Source organism: Ornithodoros turicata, chromosome 1 (assembly GCF_037126465.1).
Source record: "Ornithodoros turicata isolate Travis chromosome 1, ASM3712646v1, whole genome shotgun sequence".
Taxonomy (NCBI): Eukaryota; Metazoa; Arthropoda; class Arachnida; order Ixodida; family Argasidae; genus Ornithodoros; species Ornithodoros turicata.
In genome coordinates this window covers 202,117,223-202,139,529 of record NC_088201.1, presented here as the reverse complement: position 1 = coordinate 202,139,529, position 22,307 = coordinate 202,117,223, and the positions used below count along the sequence as shown (strand labels likewise).

Sequence of the window (22,307 nt, the reverse complement as noted above, 5' to 3'; positions counted from 1 at the left end):
AACGTTTGCATGAAATACCGATTTTTTCATTGCTCGTACAGTTTATGAATGGAACATATTACCTGGGGAAGCGGTGCAATCGCGGACCTGTAATCAGTTCGTCCATAATTTGGAGAACTTGTTCTGATCATATGATTTTGCGTTATGTGAATGTATTGTACTCGCGTAAATCCGAGTTGTTTTGTCAATGTGGCACTCCTACTTCGTTTTTGAGACGACGAAACCATATATAGAGAAGTTACCCGTCAAAAAGAACTCGTTACCAGATAAGTTACCGTGTGCAAAATGTAACTAGGTTCATAACGAAGTTCTTCAGCCTGAAATGTAGCTCGCAGTTACTGAGTTACTTAAAAAAAGAACGAGTTACTTCCAAGTTACTTCGGACACAAAATAGAATTACGCAGGTGCAGCGCGCGTGAGCAGTTGACTTAGACCTTGAGTTGCCTGAGGAGGAGTGCAACACGCTTAGATCGTTTTCGTTTATGTCCAACAACATACCTCTCCCTGTCTGTAAACAAATGATGTCATAGTGTTCGACAGCGCCAAAATTTGGTAGAATGGAACTACGCTCGAAGCTAGAGGTGAAGAAGGTCGCGCCCGACGGCCACGGTCTTGATTGGATTACGATATGGTTCCTTAAAGGCACGCGACCCTCGGTCATACTTTTCTTTCAATGGGAGGCAGCGAACAAGTGCCCGTTCGTGGGACCCAGCCCTCTCCATCCGATTTGTTTCGGTTTCAGTCTGTCTACCAATGTCATGATGACGTTTCTCTGATAGAGGTTTATTCGAACGCTTTGCATCTTACTCCCTGTGGGCGCACAATGGTTCAGCTTCATTTCAGTGGAAGCGGTTCTTACTTCCTGAATAAAAGACTGTCATTGATTGAATACCACGTTTTATGGCAAAAAAAAAATGCCATGAAGGAACGGGAGAGAAAGCAAGAAAATATGTGGACGTGAGTGAAAAGCGAGTTAAAAGTAACTTGGAACTTAATTTAAGTTACTTTGGCAAAATTACATGAAAAAGGAACGAGTTCCTCTTAAAGTTACCACGGCGCAAGAGTAGCGAGTTAAGTTACAAGTTACCAACAAAAGGAACTTAGTTACAGTAACGAGTTACCTCGAGCTCTGGACGAAACCAGCTGTATTATGAAATAAAACAAGTAAAAAAAGATTATAAGTGGTGACCACACCCCTCTGTAGTGCTTCTCCTTGACAGTATTACTCAATCAATCAATAAAGTGCGTAGCGGGAGAAATATCGCCGGCTGTCTCTGACATAAATAATAACAAATAACTGTTTGGCAACACAGTGTAAGCAACAAAGCCACTCGTGTAGTCCAATGTAGCGGCATAAGCTACTCGTCTGACGTAACCGATTGAAAATCGAATCGGTTGTTTTCGCGATAAAGTGTTTCAATATCGCACACTTGCGCATGCCTCGCTCATTTAAACGGATCCGGCGAAAGAGGTGACACCAACACACCTAGTACCATGTGAAAGGTGCGGGCTATCGAAAGATGTCAATCTGAGTCCCGTGGGACGAGCAGTTTGGAGGTACGTGGCACGAAAATTCGCATTCTTCTGACACACGTGCTAAGTTTAGAATGTTTTCAGAAAATGAACTATGCGCCTTATTTATGCAAAAAAAAGAAAGAAAAGAAAAACATCAGCGGCATGGCCGTACGAGTTAAAGGGACTATGAAACGATTTTTTTCTTCGTTTCGTTCGAAAGAAGACATTTTTCTGAGTCTAGAACCGAAATTTTACTTTCGTCGCGCGAGCGGATTTCTCGGGAGCGAATTTAAACGGAGCGGCGAAGGGAGGACAGCTGGCGCCACGCCGTGACGAGCTGCCGAGCGGAGACACAACGGGTAACTTGACGCGACCACGGCCGGCTCAGCAACACGTCATCGTGACGTGTTGTCGAGCCGAGGAATCCCGCCAGGAGCATGCGCCGTAGGATCCCTCCCGCGTATGCGTTCATCGGGAGTGGAAATCTCCATGACAGCAGCTTTCGCGCGATGGGCAGATTTCAGCAGTGGCGGCAGCCACAGCGCGAGCTCGCGGCATTACTTGCCATTGTGCAACACCGGTGACGTAAGGGGGAACCGAAGAGCGGTCCGTACAGTTACACCATCGGCAGGGAAATATGCGCGGGAGAGGAGGAACGCGGAAGAGACATTTCCAGCGCGCGCTCCTCGCAGAGTGGAGCGATTTCGTCCGGAAAAATTTGTGGCATATTAGTTTCTCTGCGGGAAGAACAGTTTCCATCGAAAAAAAGTATGGGGGTTCGGGAAATTTCATAGTCCCTTTAAGGCGTCTCACTCGTTGGCAGTAGCCAGCTGAAGACTGGAAAGTGGTGGATTCGAATCATACCACCGGCAGTGCTGTATGAGGTTTCTCCACGGGTTTCCGGAAGACTTTCCAGAGGAATGTCGGGACGGCTCCCTCTGAAGTCCGCCCAGGACGCATAGTATCCCCCACTCTTCCTTCTGTCCTCTCTCCATCTGTCCACACTTGTACGCCGCTCATAGGCACAGTTGCTTCGCGGCGCCAACACGGAGTAAAAAGGAAACCAAGAAAAAAGAGCAATTGTTCCTGCATGTCGAAAAGAAATAGAAAATTGTCCGCACAAGATAAAGCGCTAGGAGTTTCACCATCTCCACCACGGAAAGTGTCGCGAGCAGTGCCACGTATGGTGCATTTTCAAAAATTATCTCGACCCTTCGCCTAACATTCTCTTGTTACGATCCAATTAAAAAAGCAAGAATTTGAATTTCGCACCTTGTTCGTCTTAAAATAAAACTAACTTGCGGTAATAACACGGCTCGAAGCTCCGGTAGACAATTAAAACAGAAATGAATGGGAGAGAGAGACAACAAAAAAGAAAAGAACGCTAAGCTCATTGGCTACACGTAGCCTGCAACCTATACACTTCGCAGTTATTGGGCCATCGTCAGCGCTGCGTAGGCAAGCAACGTACCACACAGCTGTGAGCCGATCAGGGAAGCCGGCTTCACAGTGGGAAGTGCCCTATAAATACTCTTTCACTTGCTGCTCCAAATCAGTCTCATCTGAAGACGACGTCCAATATGCTTCGAACTCTTCACGTTCTTTTCCTCGCGCTCTGCCTTCTGAGAAGCGTTGCTGTGGCAACAGACGACTGTGACTCCAAAGATACTCCTGATGCCTGGGAGGTAAGAGCAGCATACTTTTATATTGAACGGCTAGATACTTTGACCGTACCCTAACGTACGCACTCGCCTCGTGTGCGTAGCCAGTTTTGCATGCGTGAATAGAAGTCATTGGTAATGCAAAATTCAGGTAGATGGTCGTACACGAGCGATTGTGTACGCCGATTTTCTTTGCGCGAATTCATTTTTTTTCCTAATGGAAGTACAGCTTGAACGCAGAGACCGTTAGTTTGAGTTGCTGCAAATATTTATCTATAACACACATATATAATACGTATATATAACACGTTTTGTGTTTCGAGACCCCTTCAACCTCACGACGTTCTACAGGAAGACAATGATTTCAAAGGCACGGCGTATAATGACGTAACAAACAACAAGGCGACGAAAGTCACAGTAACCATGGGCACAAATTATGCGCGAAGGATATAGCTGAGTTTCGCAGCAGCAGGCCATAGAAATGAAAAAAAAAAAGAAAAAAATTGTGCGCGGGGGCTGACACCAATCGATTTTTTTAAATTCTCCGTTAGGGCCGCGAAGCAAATGTGGCTATGAGCGGCGTACAGACGCGGACAGATGGAGAGAGGACATAGCAGGAAGGAGTGGAGGACAAAGGGGTTAGTATGCGTCCTGCGCCGACTTCAGGGGGAACTGCGCCGACATTCGTCTGACGGGAATCCCAGGGAAGACCCGAGACAGCACAACCGGTGCGGGGGACAGGAATCCCCAATCCCTCCCAGTCTTGTCGTGGAAAGCAGTCATCCTAACCACTATGCCACGGGAGAGCTGTGGAATCGCTGTCGGTCTGCGGCTTACTTCGAGAGGTACGTTATCTGCGAACAAATGTCGACGCAGCGCCCTGAAGTCATCCCAGGTAACATAAACCCCCATCCCTAAAAATGTTTATCTTCTCTCCATCTGACCACCTCTGTATGCCGCCGATATCCACAGCTGCTTTCTGACGGCTGCACACACATACACACAAAAAAAAAGGTGTTTCAGCTTGATGGGAAACTAACGTGGAGAAAAATTAACAGTCTGCTTTGACATCGTGATAGATTCCTTGTTTAGCGCAGAAGCGACGAAGGCCATAGAGCGCAGTGGGTATGTGGAGAAATCAGTATGCGAGTAAAATTAAAAGTGAAAGTAAACCGATGACGTTAAGAACAAAACATTCTGTATCGTGTAAAATAAACTACTAAGAAGTACAAATTTTAACACTTGCCAGTAAAGCCAATATCCTGGAGGAAGTTAAAAAGAGTCTCGAACTGGGGGGGGGGGGGGACGAGCGGCTCATCACCCAGCAAGAGGGGTGGGTGAAGAGGTTTGAAGTGCTTGTAAAGCCTGCTAAAATGACGCTGACGTTGACTTTCAAAGACAGGACATGAGATGAGGACATGGACAACAGAGCTGCTCACCACAGTGTGTGCATTGAGGAGGCTCCCCTCCTCGGAATAAGAACTCATGAGTGACATAAGTATGCCATATTCGTAGTCTGCATCGCGGTGTCTCCTGCATTCTGTTTTTCAGAGGGTCTCCATGGGTCTCCCTGGGTTATTGGGCTTATAGACAATAACCCCGGGAGAAAACCAGACTTTAACTAAACTTAAACAAGATCTTCAGTGTCGGTTTCTGCATTTTTGTTCATTACGATAAAAACGTGTTAGCCTTGAATGTCCAGTTGCTTAGTTGCTTTAATTATCATCCGTATTTCAGGATGTCTGAAATTCAGTAAAGCGTGGAAAATTGGAAAAATAGTCCGATAACTATTGCATGACTGGAAAACTAAAAAAAAAAATATTAAGAAAGCGGTGAAGAGCTGCTGAAGTAAAAATTTACTAGATACGTTTACACAATTGTAGAGTTGCAATTATTCATCTCATGACATCACACAGGCCTCTTATGTCATTTCATAGTCAAAGCTGAGTGATCTGTGTCAGAGTGGAGTCATAAATGTAGCTGCATCGCTATCCACATTCTTTCTGAACAAGAAGCCTAAGTTAAAAATCTGGATAAGGAGTGATTTCACAGAGCGTAGTGCATGATGCAGTCGTCCGTGCCGTCGTTCTTCTGTCCGCGTCTTTTTTCTGTCTACACACCATGAATTCGTACCAACTACCCCGCCTTCATACGTGTTTTTTAATTCCGTGTTAGCACCGCGAAGCAACTGTGGCTATGTGCGGCGTACAGACATAGACACATTGAGAAAGGACAACTGCCATTGTGTGCAACTCGTAGATTACCTAACACGCGCTATCACAGTAAATGCCGACATGTACCGTGAGATCCTGGGTAAGCTTCAAACTACAATCGAACGAAAACGCACGGAACTTGGAAGAGTGTGGCGTACTACGCCAACGCTGTCTGCACTCGTCTGGGAAGTCCGGGGGGAATGTGTGCCCTGGACCGACTTCTAAGGGAACTGTACCGACCTATGCATGACAGCGTCTGAGGTAAACACAGGGAAACCCCAGACAGCACAGCCGGAACCGGGATTCGAACCCGTGTACCTCCCAGACTCGACGTGACATGGCAAGCGCATCGCTGATATGCCGGGAAGAAACTACGAATCCTGAATGGCTCGGATGTAGTGTAATGGCATTAAAGTGTTCCGTTTATTTTAGCAGTAATGGAGTCTGTGATGTCAAGTGCATCGTATCAGATGACAAGTGTACGCTCAGTAACTGTAATGACACATATATACACTAGGTATGTTCCCTTTTTGTGAAATTTCAGGAGAGCAAGACAGTCACAACGTAATGATGAATCTTTGTGGGCTGAACGGAACAATCAATTTAGTGCTGAATAATTTGTATAATAATCTTATATGCTGAAATGTAGAAATAAAAGAGGTCAGAGTTAAGCACAGCACCGCAGTGACAAGGGGTCATGACACTGCCAACTTCCACGCTCACAAGCAGGGACACCCTGGGTAATGACGCTAACGACCTGGGTGACGACGATGAGCCTATTTTATAGTCACGTGCGCAATGGAGTCGCGTTGGAACGGCCTGAAGCATATAGGGTCACCGTATGCCGTTTTCCGAAGAAAACAGCGTCAGACAGACTTCGTCAGTCCCACACCCCGCTTATCTGACTAATATGCGCCCTTTCTCTGTTATGATCGTACGGACGGAAAACAGTTAATCACATATTACCATGGTATCACAGCAGCACATAGTACAGCATCACATAGTACCTTTATATTATATTCCGCACTCCCTGCTGCGAAGTAAGCTCAAGAACACGTAATTCACCGGTGGATAAGGGAGTAGAAGAGCGTCCTTTTGCGCTTTACCGCGACCAGCCGCGACAAAAATATGTAAACCGAAACCAAATAATTACTGCAACTAATGACCCGCTTCGGTGGCAGATTTTTCTCTAGAAGGTGTCCACCGAAAGTCCCAAAACGGGTACTACCCATTTTAATGCCAACGGCGCCCTGCTTTAGAAGTTATGTTTTTCAGGAAACCCATTTGAATTTTTATTTAAATGATGACTGCCTTCCACTCACTGGCGCGGTGCGCAGCTTGTAGATGGCGTCGGACAGAGACTTTTAAAAAAGAACGTTCTTCATTGGTGCACCGGTTCGCGAATTATTTAGCCCGGGGATTTAACTGAGACATCCTCTCTCTATATATATTGCAAATCATGATATGTGGGTGTGTTGGCGGGTGAAAATATATGTGTGTGCGTGAAACGACGGTGCTATTCTTATGATCAGATGAAAACGTTTTCACGCAGGCTATTACACTTCCTGGAAGTGGAGAATATTTGCTCCAGAGCTCAACGCAAGCAAACCCGAGGGACTGTCTGAGAGGGGTGGTACCCACAAATCCAACTAAGCCAAATGCAACTATCACAATGAAGTATAAGGCCGAGAAAGGCGGATGGTAAGTACGTGGGACAAGACCTGATTGGGAAAGCACTCCTTTCGTAGATGGTGTTAATTTTACATATTTCATAATTAGCGGCTGGGAGGAAACAGCATGAATAGCTGCCATAATACCATTTTCATGGAGACTCGTGAGGTCAGTTCCTTAAAGGGACGGTTGCATCCGTTCCAGTCAATTTCGAAACGATAATGCCAGTCAATTTCTCCTGGACTTCTGACTACGGTATCGAAAACCCGACGCGAAATAAATTGCTTAGTTTCACCGTTATTACACTGAATACATGACAGGAGCAGACGCCGGATGCTAACAGTATTACGGAATGCCCTCTCTGAAAAACGAAAAAAAAAAAGAAACACAAGAAAAAAGAGAAAACGTCAGTCCTTCTTAAGAACCAGCGAGGACACAACCACGAGAAAATGAATGCCGCGACCGTGCCGGCGTCTACGGAGTTACGGGGCGTCTGGACGGCGCCTTTGCTTCTCTGAGCACCACCCTCTTACACCTCCTTCGCTTACGGAGTGACGTCACGCGGCCGGAGCTCCTGCGGCCGCGGAAGCGGCGCTGATCTTTAAAATTCATTCATTTAATAGCTAAGCTTTCCGCACGATTGAAACGGCGGCAACGGCGAACGCGGCACGCAGCAACGGCGGTACTTTGTCGGCCGATGCCGAACATATTGGGTATATGTCTCGTAGATGGGTTTCCCGATGCGACCGTCCGCACGGTAGACACGAAAATGTCCGCGATGTACGAGATTTGCCAATGATCAATCGTTCACATGTATCCCACCATATGTATGCCTCCATTTCATGAGATCACGCACAATACTCGTGGGCTTGCCGTGCTTATACAACGTTCCTAATGGATGACGGATGTAGCTGTTACCTGGTTCCTGGCGTACTGATACTGTTGAACATTTCGATGAAACCTCTGTCCACTGCCATTGTCTATGACACTTTTTTTCTTCACATCCATCACCATCACTGTAAATTGCAAATCTCGTGCATGTGGACCGGGATTAAAAGATATAAGGAATCCGTTAAAGGGGCCGGGATCTCATGACACGTGAAATAGTTTGAGTTGTATCACACGAAGGACATTGGGGGAAAATGCATCAGTGGCACATCGCTGTACTTACACGATACTGAAATGTAGTTTTTGCATGCAATGCGTGTTATATATGTCTAGCCAGAACCTATGTTCCAGCCCACCCTGGCATCGCAGAAACAGAGAACAAAGGCATGGCTTATCGCGTCCGACTTTTGAGGGAACACTTTCCCTCTCACAATTTCAGGAACTGTTACTTTTTCTGCTGTCACTCTGTGGGCTGGGTTTGAAACCTCGTTTCATCGGACTGAGCGCAATTGCGCTCAAAAAGTCGTCGCCCGTTACGGTCCGGTGCTTCGAAAAGCATGATATTCGGCTATTTTTCCAATGGGATAGCTCGTGAATACCAATATCAATTATCATGAATTTGACTAAATTCGGCACATTCTTCATATTGGTGGTGTAAAAAAGTGACCTTTACTCGGCAAATTTCCGGGTTCAGTTCGCAAATATTTACATAATTAAACTGACGACACATGACATTCACATCAGGAGGTGGCAAAAACCTAACAAGAACAAATGCCGTTGACCGCATGACCCTATGGGGTAGTTGTATGTGTATGTGCGTGTGGGGGGCAAATGGCAAGTAAAGTTAGTTAAAGAAAGTAACCGCCAGTCCGTCCGGTCAACGTCTCTCCGTGTGTCAGTGTTGTGTTTTCGCTACATTCAGTTCCGTGAGATGCACCAATTAGCCCCCACCAACGTATTATGGTAAGCTTACTATCATCCCGGAATCTGCGAGCGAATTATGCGACCTTGCTATTTTCACCGTTGGTGGTCGCAGATGATTGTCGCTTACGAAGAGCGAGCCTCTGTTCATCTTGAATAGGCCATTTTTAATACTTCCGTTGGTTTTGAATATTTACAACAGTAAAATTGTACGTGGATATCCTCTGGTAGTTAGCTCGTAATGTACAGTGCATCGTGTGCGATCATGTACGAGTCGCCACTGTGATATACACGTCCGCGATAAGATGACTTTTGTTCTTTTTTTTTTTCCTGCTGGGAACAGGGAAGAGAAAGAATGGAAGTTTCATACAGAGGGTGACAAGATATCAGCAACCCTGGGTAAGTGTACGGAGAAAAAACATAGATGTTTGTGCACGTCGAATCGTATGGGATGCATCGCGGGACTGGTTCTCATGCACTCTGACGTCACAGCGCGGGCCATACCACCAGTAGCGTTTTCCTGGGTGACGCATAGAATCTAGAATGAGTTTCTCGGGAAAAGTGCACTGGTTTCTGCTCACCACATGTCAACTGCGCACACTATTCTCTTGCAAGAATGCGCTATGTTTGCACTACATTTCAGCACAACCTAAAGCAAGACGTTCATCATGATGAAGGAATACTCAGCCTATATGTGTGGCGACATGCTGAACTGCGGATAATTTCGACCATCTGGGTTGTTGACTTAGACGGGTACAAATCCAGAGATTAGGTAGGGAAGTACGACGGGCGTTGCCTCAGGACGATAGCCGCCGATATTTCGAACAGAGACTGTTCTTCTCCTGGGCACCGTCCTCATCATTGGAATGGTATATAAAGGGTTAAGTGTGACGTGTAAAAGGTTCATGCGAATTGTGGGTCAACAGCCCGGAGAGAAGAAATGGTCCGTACCGTACAGACTTCTACGGCCGGAGTGAATAGCCGCTTTGTTAGGGTGTGGAGGGGATTATGCGAATGAAGTGATCTTGGCTCCAGACCGGTTACCGAAATGGGAGGTTGACCAACAAGGAGACGAAATGGGGGAACAGGCAGGAATTGGCGAGCTTTCCGAAAGATAAGGAGGTTAGTGGTTACGTGGGCAAAATTCCAAAGCGAGTCAAACTCGCTGTGCTGTGTTGTGTGTCGTCTAAGTGAATGAGCTGGGTCAAAGCTCTGTTTAGGGAAGGCGTAAAAAGTGTTACACTGGCAGAACCTGGTGAGGCGCAGACATGGGACAAAGGGACGGAGAGAGAGTGAGCGCAGAGAAAAGGTATGCGCGCGCGACAATCAGGGCGGCAGTGTCGTATAATTTTTCTGGGTTTGCAGTATCAGTAGCGCGAGAATGATCCAGGTATCGCAATGTATCCAGGGCAGTCACTCTATAGCTGGCCATGATTTTGAGGCATCGCCGAGTGGCCAAAGATCGAAACCGAAACTCAACGCGAACAGAAAACCGCTAAAAACCCGTATGTTCCCTGAACCGCAACTAATCCGGAAAAAAATTAGGCGGTTGCCGAAAAATGAAACGGTTCAGACGTGATGTGGTTGTGAGGGATCGGAACCATGATATGCGCAGCGGATTGAGTGTCGTTGCCAAACAAACTCGACACCGAAGCTGAACAAAACATTACTGAAACCCAAGTGGGCGAGGTACTTCTTATTTCCTCCTAGCGTCTATTGCGTTCATTCAGGTGTGTTAGTTTTGAGGTCCGGTGGTGCTTGATTTCACTTGATTTGTTGAATTAATACCAATCATCCATCCGAAGGGGGGGATATACATTTATTAGAAGGAGTGGTACCTCGGGAAGGTCCATTGGGTACCTGAAACACCAAATGTAAGTTGAATTGACATTCTAAATATAATTGTGTCGGAGATCATGCTATGGCGAGTCTAATTTCGTGCTCCCATAGGAAAAGTGGCGTCTGACTGCGTTCGAGAAGGTCTTTGACGTCGTGCCTGATGTCTGGTCCAACGGTCCTGAGCTAACTGAGCGTGTACGCTATGCAATGTTAGGTGGAACTATCGAATATATGTGGGGAGAAAGGAGAAGAAGTGCCATTGGTCGTGTTTTTTGCTTTCTTTTTTTTTTCACAGTTTTTTGCTTCCTTGTACGCGATTTTTGTGATCCAGCAACGCTAGCTTTTCATTTTGGGCTGTGAAACTAACGACCAGTCCCCGAGCGAGATGTAATAGGGTGTATACGATGAGTGAACATGGAAAGTACAGTATGCTACCCGTAACTTTGCACCCGAAATGCTGATCCGTAACACGCAGTGTTGCTGTGAACAACTGATGTGTCGGAAACAACAACAAACGTCTTTTTTTTTTGTTATTTGAGAATCGTAAGGATGTGTTGTTTGCTTTTAACCCATGGGAATCTACTCAAAATTCACTTCCTTGAAGCGGTTCAGTATTTTCGCTGCTGCGGAGCTGAACCCGAAGAGGACCAATATGCCTGAACCGGTTTAGAAAAAAAAAACTAACGGTTCCGATCCCTGGGAGTGGTAACGGCGTTATTTCGTCAGCAAGGTCAGTTCGGTACAATAAAAGAGCCTCGGATGACACCTTTTACAGCATGAATGCAGCCTAGCTGGTGGGACAGATGCACGAAGAAATATAATACCTACTGAGCTTAGGGAACACTCCTTAGAGCTGTGAACACATTGAGCTGTCGTGCGTGTCATCCTTCTCGAGAGTTTTTTTTTCAAGCTCAGGCTCATACTTTTTCATGGATCTCAGAAGACCTCGGGGAGAGTATGAACTTGTCCCACTGCCATCATGTGGCAATATGATCTCCAACAAAATGTAATTCGCTGATATTCTTCGTCTTTCCTTTGCTTCAGACCCGCGCCCTTGGCCCGTCGTCGTAATCATACCGGTTTTGCCTTCCGTGGCCGTGGAGGCAGTGCAAATAAATTGAAACGAACCATTGAGCGTGAACGCTATCTCACAAGATGATGATAATCAAATCGGCAAATATATGTTATATCAGGTATATTGGACATATCAGGGGCCCCTATCAGTTATGCATACTGGTAATACTGGCTAACCACAAAAATTATACCTGCCTTATTGGCACATATATGTGGACATATTGGCACGTACACACTGATAAAAAAGTCAGAAGACAAAAAAGTCATACTGTGTGCATAAAAGCAGTAGTCGGATGTCATATCAGCCGTAGTTGTGCAGGTACCCTGATACGTGGCATAATGGCACGGAAGAAGCTACGTGTTGTATCGTTCGTGATACAATTGACTCTCACCTGCATTAAAGAGGTCGAGACACAAAGAGGCGCTGTGAAACTTTGAATGTAGCTTCACATCCGTGCAAAAACATGTCTTTGACGTTTGCTGGAGTAATCCGGGATGGCCAGTCGCAACTCCTTTATGTGCCATTGCCGAAATGCATACACCAGCTACAAATTTAAGACACAAGCTATGTAATATGCAGCGGACATCTATGGAGCTTCCTGTAGTCTATAGACATGGTATCACAAAAGGAAAACTTGACGAACAAGTTCGACACATTTTTAGCTGTTCACTGGAGGAGTCTACTCGACTTACAATTTATCTAGGCCATCATATGGGACCAAACCTGTTCACATGCATACAAAAAAATTATTTAGCCTTATCGGTGTGACAAATGAAGAATACGACGACGTATTGAAATTTCTCACGTACCCAGACGTACTGGAACGCGCAGAGAACAACAATGCAGAATATCTGCGCGTCGACAAACAGCGACGCAGGGGCGCATATGTGTTCCTTGCTCTATGCTGTATGTCGCCTATCATGCGCCCGACAGCGGCCACTGATCATTTCTGAGAGTGTCCTTATTGAATAAGCTATCCGGTTTTTTTTCGCGCGGGGTTCGCTCAGTTTGCGCTCCAACATTCATTTGAGAGATCCACAGTGTGCCAATCAGCTCAGATCTGTGTGCGCGGTTCTCGCTGGAATCTTGTTATAATTATAATTCGGGGCTTTACGTCGCGAGAAAAAACTGTAATTATGAGGGAGGCCAGTAGTGGTCGGGTCTCTGGATTAATGTTGCCCACCTAAGGGTTCTTTAACGAGCGCCGAAATCTCGACAGACGGCACACCACATTTAACGTCACTCGAGGCGGACGGCATGTCTGAGCATCTTCTACGGCGCTGCAATCTAAAAGCGTGTTCCGACATATAGCGATTTGCTGTATACCGCTAGAAAATAGCGCGATATTTTTCTCCTCCCAGTGCCCCAAAACGCTAAAAATTAGCACTTCCTGGAGTTTTTATTTTTTAAATTCAACGTTAGCGCCGCGAAGCAACTGTGGCCTATGGGCGGCGTACAGGCGTGGACAAAACGAGAGAGTACAGCAGAAAGCAGTGGGGGTGAGCATGCTTCCTGGGCCGACTTCGGTGGGAACTGTGCCGACATTTGTCTGGAAAGTCTTCGGAAAATCCAGGGAAAACCTCAGACAGCACAGCCGGTGCGAGGGATTCGAACCCAGTCCACCTCCCAGTGTCGGCATGGAAAGCGGTCATCCTTACCACTATAATAATAATAATAATGTTTTATTGGTGCCCAAGAACGGTCGTGACGACCCTAATGTTGGCGCACACAAATACAATACAATGCACTACAAATAGACGCAATATACATACAAATACAGTAATACAATATGCACTAACAACAAGACACAATCTACGCGGTCACACACACAAAAACAAAAACAAAATAGACTGTACATGAAGAAAAAAAATACATGACTTGAATTGAAAACGAGAAAAGAGCACACGCACATTGTAATGTGAGAAACACATGCAATCGCACTGCAACAAAAGGGAAATTATCTGAAAAAGTCAAAGAAAAGAAATCTCCGAAAAACGAGAAGAGATATGACACCTAAATGATGTACATGATGCTGAAAAAATATCAAGAGATGAAGGGAGCGAGTTAAACAAGATTTGGCATCGTGTAAGGGGGTCGTGTAAGGGGGCCACGGGCGCTCGTTTTGCCGCAGTTGAGCTCATTGAGCTCAGTTGAGTTCAACCTTTTCAGCTCTAATATTAGCAGTAATTCGCGTTGGCCAATGAATATACCCTTCCGTGATGACGTCAGTGAAGTAGTGGAGCCGTTTCGCTTCCGCATTCCAGGGCACGGCGACCGCATTGGAACCGGCGAGTCTGTCATCCAAAATGTCCAGTTATTTTTCGTTCGGTCATTTAATAGAACTTGTCCGTCCGCATGCTGTCGAAGGCGCCATGATAGGAGGGACCGGAAACGACCGCCGAGCTTTCACTACATTCTAGAGCTAGCGCCGCTTTGCAAGTGTGAACCGTCCGTTAATAGTGAGCCTGCTTTTGCGGCGTTGTTTTGTAGCGCTATATTAGCGCGCTGCTATATGTTGGAACAGGCCTTAATTGTGCATGCAATAGAGCTCTCCTTGTTTGGAAACAAATGACGTCATAGTGTATGACACCACCACCAATTTGGTAGAGTTCAAGCACGCTCAAAGGGCGGACGAGGCCGCAGCCGAAAGCCACGGTCTTGTGGGGATTACGATGGTCTCTGAAAGGGACGCGACTTTCGGTCCTATTTTTCTTTCAATAGGAGGCAGCGAACAAGTGTCCATTCGTGGAACCCAGCCCTCCTCTTCTGATTTGTTTCTGTCTCAGTCTGTCTACCAACGTCATGATGACGTTTCTCGGGCAGATATCTATCCTCTCCTGTCGCAGATTTTCATCGCCCATCTCGAATGGTCCAAGTCTGCATAGGCAACATTGGACAGAGTTTCATGATACGCGTTACAGGATACTTTCTGTCGGGGCGACTTGTCCTTGAAACATCATGGTCTTCAATGATAACGAGGAGCCTTCGCAACAAAACCACCACTAATTCCCCGTGAGCTTCGTGTGACATATTTGTCGCTCATAGTTTTCTCATCATGGAACTATATCTGTCTGACAACGACATCATTTTGTTCATTTGCAGGTGACAGAACACTAACTGGAACAGTGATATTTGATGCCAAAGGCAAATGCCACATTGATCAATTGCCGGATGGTGGTGAGTCCATCAACAGTTTCTTGTGTTAGAAGAACTGGCTCTGCAGTTCCTATAAAGATAGATAGGATATTTATTTTTTGTTAGTGTTAATTCAGATGTGGAACTGTGGATGTACCTCGAAATAAAGTGCAATTCGCAATTCCCGTTGCGAAATAAACTACTGCAAATCAATGTTATGGGACTATAAAATGCGTAGTCGCGCGGGGGAAGCTTCCATCGGCGAACCTGGACTAACTTGGATATCAAAATGCAAGCACCGTGCTTGAACTGGCCTAATAATAAACTAACGAACGTGTTGCTCCATCGTGTCCGCCCTGCTAAGCCTAACGGGCGCTAAGATGTGATTTTCGTTCGCTGAGACGACTTGGAGAGACATGGAAAACACGAGAATTTGAGTGGTTAAATAGGGATAGTGTATTTGAAGAGGGCATATTATACAGGGTGTTACCCTAGAAAAGTATACCCTCGCCGGCATGCCGCGCTCGCCAATTACTCAGTGCAGGTGGTACGATGTGTTACCTACGTATAAAACTCATGAGGACATTCCATGGGCATGGTAAATATCGAAGTGATTGAGCACCGTAACGCAAAGTCAGCCACAAACAGCCAATATGGCTGTGTTGTGAATCGCAGCTGTGACACAGTTCCCAGACGGCGACGTGTCGCTCTGACAATCCATCCGTCCGTCCATCCAGGCAGAGACGTCCCCACGTTATGGTATTTCACTGCCTTTAAGTAAGCCGACGACATCCCCTTTGGGTGTCCTATGCTGAGTACGTCGGCATTTTCGTTCCTCATGTTGCTTACTTCTGAGCAAAATAAGACTGTTACACGAAAGCGAAATGAAAACTGGAGTTCCATCCGGCTGGCAGGATATGCGACACGTCGTCGTCTGGGGAGCAGCATGTCAACTGCTCTTCTCAACGCCGCCATCTTGATTGTTTTGACTACTGGAATTGTACGTTTTGAGTTATAACTCGTGCTGCGGCGCTCAATCACTTTGAAATTTACCTTAAGAAACACCTTTACCTTTATTTGAAATTTACCTTATGAGCTTTATATGAGGACCGCACAATGTTCCACCTGCATTAAGTAATTGGCGAGTACGGCATGGCGGCACGGGTAGACTTTTATAGAGTAACATCCTGTATTACGAAGCAGTCGGGCATTTTCCTTGATTCTCCTTGTTTCGAGAACGGAAATATCGATGTCCTTGGCGGAACTGTAAGTCATAATGAACTGATAACGCTATTGTCTTTTTCGTTATTGCTGCACTAATTAGTGTTAGAAGAATAACCTTATTATTATTATTTTAAAACTCTCCTCTGGCGTCCACTCAGTAACATGTGAAGTTGTACAGTTTTTTTTCTTCCCTTTTAGTGCCATGTACTGTATAGGTATATGTATGTCTGTACTGTATGTATCAATGTGAATGTCTTCCTGTTCCTGAATATGTTATGTTTTGCTTAATCTGTATATGTATGTATATACAGGGTGTCCAAGCAAAGTGTGAATATATTATATATGTAGGTCAAAGAGGTAAATATATCAGACGGCTACGAAGTTGAATAAAAGTAAAATAATAAGACGTGGACGACAGATTACAGGAAAGTTAACAAAAATCAATTTATTTAATGGGTAATTTAACACACAGATTATAAAAGAACGGTCGACGTTTCGACAGTGGCACGGTCTTCGTCAGGACAAAAAGGTCACATTGGGGATGAAGGAAATACGCGTCTCCTAAGATGCGTAATGAACAAAATAAGAAAGAAAAACGTGTTCCTTTCCGAATTTTGGCGGACGATCTACTGAACGGATTTTGTTGTGAAAACGGCTACGATATCAGGTGACCGAGGGGAACAGATGTTCTCGTTGGGACAACTTCGTAGCTTTTATAATTAAAAAGTGAATTACTGAAAGTTAAGACATTGTCTTAGGAGCTTGCTAATGCCCTCCTAAAGAGTGCCCTTCAGCATATACAACATTGCAATTGATTTCATCTAGGAAAAGGTGATATATATATATATATATATATATATATATATATATATCATCACGTTCCACGTGACCTTCCGACGCCGCTCGCTCAAACGTCGCCCACCTACGCATTGCTGATGAAGGCCCAATAAGGCCGAAACAGCTGTCCAATGCTGGTGTGGCGACGTTTGTGACTTATAAACATATGTTCAACGTGCAGCCAAAGAGCCTATGCTATTTTTCTTCACTTAATACTTTACTGGCTTCGCACTGGGCTTTCAGAGGTGAGTCACTCACCCTGACGGGAGGACATCACGTTCCACGTGACCTTCCGACGCCGCTCGCTCAAACGTCGCCCACCTACGCATTGCTGATGAAGGCCCAATAAGGCCGAAACAGCTGTCCAATGCTGGTGTGGCGACGTTTGTGACTTATAAACATATGTTCAACGTGCAGCCAAAGAGCCTATGCTATTTTTCTTCACTTAATACTTTACTGGCTTCGCACTGGGCTTTCAGAGGTGAGTCACTCACCCTGACGGGAGGACATCACGTTCCACGTGACCTTCCGACGCCGCTCGCTCAAACGTCGCCCACCTACGCATTGCTGATGAAGGCCCAATAAGGCCGAAACAGCTGTCCAATGCTGGTGTGGCGACGTTTGGGACTTATAAACATATGTTCAACGTGCAGCCAAAGAGTCTATGCTATTTTTCTTCACTTAATACTTTACTGGCTTCGCACTGGGCTTTCAGAGGTGAGTCGCTCACCCTGACGGGAGGACATCACGTTCCACGTGACCTTCCGACGCCGCTCGCTCAAACGTTGCCCACCTACGCATTGCTGATGAAGGCCCAATAAGGCCGAAACAGCTGTCCAATGCTGGTGTGGCGACGTTTGTGACTTATAAACATATGTTCAACGTGCAGCCAAAGAGCCTATGCTATTTTTCTTCACTTAATACTTTACTGGCTTCGCACTGGGCTTTCAGAGGTGAGTCACTCACCCTGACGGGAGGACATCACGTTCCACGTGACCTTCCGACGCCGCTCGCTCAAACGTCGCCCACCTACGCATTGCTGATGAAGGCCCAATAAGGCCGAAACAGCTGTCCAATGCTGGTGTGGCGACGTTTGGGACTTATAAACATACGTTCAACGTGGAGCCAAAGAGCCTATGCTATTTTTCTTCACTTAATACTTTACTGGCTTCGCACTGGGCTTTCAGAGGTGAGTCGCTCACCCTGACGGGAGGACATCACGTTCCACGTGACCTTCCGACGCCGCTCGCTCAAACGTCGCCCACCTACGAATTGCTGATGAAGGCCCAATAAGGCCGAAACAGCTGTCCAATGCTGGTGTGGCGACGTTTGGGACTTATAAACATATGTTCAACGTGCAGCCAAAGAGCCTATGCTATTTTTCTTCCCTTAATATTTTACTGGCTTCGCACTGGACTTTCAGAGGTGAGTCACTCACCCTGACGGGAGGACATCACGTTCCACGTGACCTTCCGACGCCGCTCGCTCAAACGTCGCCCACCTACGCATTGCTGATGAAGGCCCAATAAGGCCGAAACAGCTGTCCAATGCTGGTGTGGCGACGTTTGGGACTTATAAACATATGTTCAACGTGCAGCCAAAGAGCCTATGCTATTTTTCTTCACTTAATACTTTACTGGCTTCGCACGGGGCTTTCAGAGGTGAGTCACTCACCCTGACGGGAGGACATCACGTTCCACGTGACATTCCGACGCCGCTCGCTCAAACGTCGCCCACCTACGCATTGCTGATGAAGGCCCAATAAGGCCGAAACAGCTGTCCAATGCTGGTGTGGCGACGTTTGGGACTTATAAACATATGTTCAACGTGGAGCCAAATAGCCTATGCTATTTTTCTTCACTTAATACTTTACTGGCTTCGCACTGGGCTTTCAGAGGTGAGTCACTCACCCTGACGGGAGGACATCACGTTCCACGTGACCTTCCGACGCCGCTCGCTCAAACGTCGCCCACCTACGCATTGCTGATGAAGGCCCAATAAGGCCGAAACAGCTGTCCAGTGCTGGTGTGGCGACGTTTGGGACTTATAAACATATGTTCAACGTGCAGCCAAAGAGCCTATGCTATTTTTCTTCACTTAATACTTTACTGGCTTCGCACTGGGCTTTCAGAGGTGAGTCACTCACCTTGACGGGAGGACATCACGTTCCACGTGACCTTCCGACGCCGCTCGCTCAAACGTCGCCCACCTACGCATTGCTGATGAAGGCCCAATAAGGCAGAAACAGCTGTCCAATGCTGGTGTGGCGACGTTTGGGACTTATAAACATATGTTCAACGTGCAGCCAAAGAGCCTATGCTATTTTTCTTCACTTAATACTTTACTGGCTTCGCACTGGGCTTTCAGAGGTGAGTCACTCACCCTGACGGGAGGACATCACGTTCCACGTGACCTTCCGACGCCACTCGCTCAAACGTCGCCCACCTACGCATTGCTGATGAAGGCCCAATACGGCCGAAACAGCTGTCCAATGCTGGTGTGGCGACGTTTGGGACTTATAAACATATATATATATATATATATATATATATATATATGTGTGTGTGTGTGTGTGTGTGTGCGCGTGTGTGACGGACACAAGAACATCCGTCCCGAGCGATGTCAGTTTAATGAATATCCCTGCCCATGCACGAGCGTGAGTTCAGTCTCTTCGTCGTTACGTCACATATATACTTAAAAAATATATTCACACTTTGCTTGGATAGCCTCTATGTGTAAGCACTGTAAGCACACAGACTTTGGATGTTCTTGGGCACGTTATTAAAGATTACTATTATTGTTATTTGTTATTATTATTATTACTTTAATGCTTCTCGCTCTCACGACTTCCCTTTTTGTTTGTAAAGCCATCCATTGGAACTTCTTTCGAGGTACACGGTGGTCTTCCAAATAAGTCGAAGTGCACGTAGATCCAAAATAATGTGTGTTCCAAGAAAACATTTGTAGCTTCAGGGCCGTAGTTTTGAATACTACCTTTTTTTTTCACATTTTTCCCCACATGAGCGTGTCCTCTCATTATGAAAATTTATTGAGGTCTGTAATGCACATATTTTGATATAGGAATAATTCGAGTAGTATTATTGCTGAGTGGTCGATGTGCCTTTTCTAAACATGGGTACATGCAGAGTTGGAAAATTTAGGAAAAGTAATGTCAGGGAGGTCTCAAGACGACAGTAGACGGAATCACTTCGAATTTTATTATGCAGCATCTTATTAGAGACACTCATCTCAATTCAAATTATTAATCTGTGGATAACTCGTAAAAAATTCGTGTTGTAAAAAATGTCAATCGTAAAAAAGTTAGCGAACTTACGAACAAACAACCTTCTTTTCATCCAATCAATATTTCTTGTCTTACGTACATATTAGTAAACATGGAACCACCTGACATGGCAATGCAGGTCAGGAAATACCGAGCTGTTTTTCGCGTTTCCGATTTCACCCATTTAATGTGAAGCCAAAATTATGACCAGAACATGAATCCCACTGCAGCTTACAGCCTTTGGAAACACAGCAGCGCCAGTGACAATGAGACTGACTCCTGTCAGAAGAAATTTGACGAGAGAACCAAGGGCAAGACGACAGTGAAACCCCAGGAAAAAGACTGCCCGACCGAGAAAGTAGTTTGATTACAGTCCACGCTGTGAATCGATCAATTGAATAAAAACATCGTGCATTGAGAGAATGTGGTCTTCCAAGTGTTTATAACTGGAATGTTTTCACAGCAGTATTGGACAGCCCTTTCAGCTTCATCGGTACGTCGTTACCCCCATGTGGGTAGCCAAGTTTTAAGTGAATGGCGTCAGAATGTCCCATAGAACGTGAAGTGCTTACGTTAGGCTGAGAGCCAGAACAAATGAAAGCTCTAGTGCAAATACTGTAAAGTGAAAAGAGAAAGCAAGGAAACAGAAAATAAACGAAAAGGTAAAGAAAAGAGAAACAGAACGGAAACAGTATATGATGCATTGTCATCGCGGGTATATTATTGCCTTGTGTTTGCGCTTGCGCTTGTGATACGCGGTAGGTTTCTTCGCGCGTATCAGATGTTTACATTGTTGGCTGGCACGAGATTTGATGTAGTGCAGGGATTGTAACGTGCAATACAAACTCTATGCTTTAAAGGTCAGATATACCGATTTTGAAGTGCCGCAGAACTGAGCGATACTCGCGCTGTGTGTTCATTACCGAACACTGAATATGTGTGCAAAATATCTTGCTCCAACTGTTCGTAGTTTTTTAGAAAACAGTTTTTTTAGTTCCCACGCGCGGCCGTCAGACCGTCGGCAAACCCTGCGCACGGGCGCACCGACGTCACTGCTCTCGGTTTATCTGTCTTTGGCTTGGCTGCTTGGCTTCTTTCGTTTCCTCCTCTGTGCATCGTACATAAGCGAACAGCTGTTATGCTGTTGCTAAGCCGGAAACAAAGCATGTGAATGTTTTTTTTTTCGGCACAGCGTCGTTTGGAAAGTGCACTTCCTTGTTCTGACCTTGCCTTTTATGGGCTGGAGCGATATGATTCGTGAATTGCCACGGCGAAGTTGTCGAAGATGCGACAGTGCTACGCTGTTAGAACAATTCATCGGAGCATTCAAGTGTTACCTATTATAAGCTGCCAAAAGACCAAGCAGTGCGAAGCTCTTGGCTGACAGTGGTGCCTGCTAATTTCCACTGCAAGGATTTTGTCCACGAATGTTATCATAGGTTACGCGCGACTCCAGAGGCAATTTGGAATCTCGGCACGAAATCGTCTGATGAAAATCTGAGGTGCCCGACGCATAACATTTTGAACGTGCCACGGAGGATCAAGGCAAAAAACGAGAGCAAAAAATGGTAAGTCGACGTTCAGATATAAAAAATAGCAAGCTTAATGAATCGATTGTGCAGCTGTCCTACTGCGCTTACTCTGATATAACCACGATTAACAACACAATAGTACTATTGATAATCTAACTTCTGAACTATCACAGGTGCACGCCGAAGGCGGAAATGAAGCATGATCTGGCTTGCATCCGGTCATGAAGAAATTGCTGACACGTTAGTTGCAGTCCACCTCCACCAACAGGTATGACAATGTGATGTTATAATTTGAGTATTCATCTATGTTCAACTTTTCATGTGCACTCGCATGCAGACATCTTGACACCACTTTTAAATCTGCCCTCAAAGTTACACAGCACAGGGTGTGCACAGGGTGGAAAACAAAGGTCGCCATTCCGATTAGCTGCTATCTCCCAGTTCAAGCACTTTTGTGTCTGGACACTGGTTCCTGTGGATAGGTGTTACAAGCTTCACTGTCTGATATAGAAG

The 22,307-nt window shown here is 45.7% G+C and overlaps 1 protein-coding gene across 1 annotated transcript; it reads left to right on the top strand.

The window, feature by feature from the left end:
- Window positions 1–3,078: 3,078 nt before the first annotated feature.
- On the top strand, window positions 3,079–20,676 carry LOC135375465 (moubatin-like). Its single transcript, XM_064608160.1, has 5 exons — window positions 3,079–3,200; window positions 6,942–7,090; window positions 9,213–9,268; window positions 14,886–14,960; window positions 20,493–20,676. The coding sequence occupies exons 1-5, from the start codon at window positions 3,096–3,098 to the stop codon at window positions 20,627–20,629; spliced, it is 522 nt and encodes a 173-aa protein (XP_064464230.1). The 5' UTR covers window positions 3,079–3,095; the 3' UTR covers window positions 20,630–20,676.
- Window positions 20,677–22,307: the final 1,631 nt, after the last annotated feature.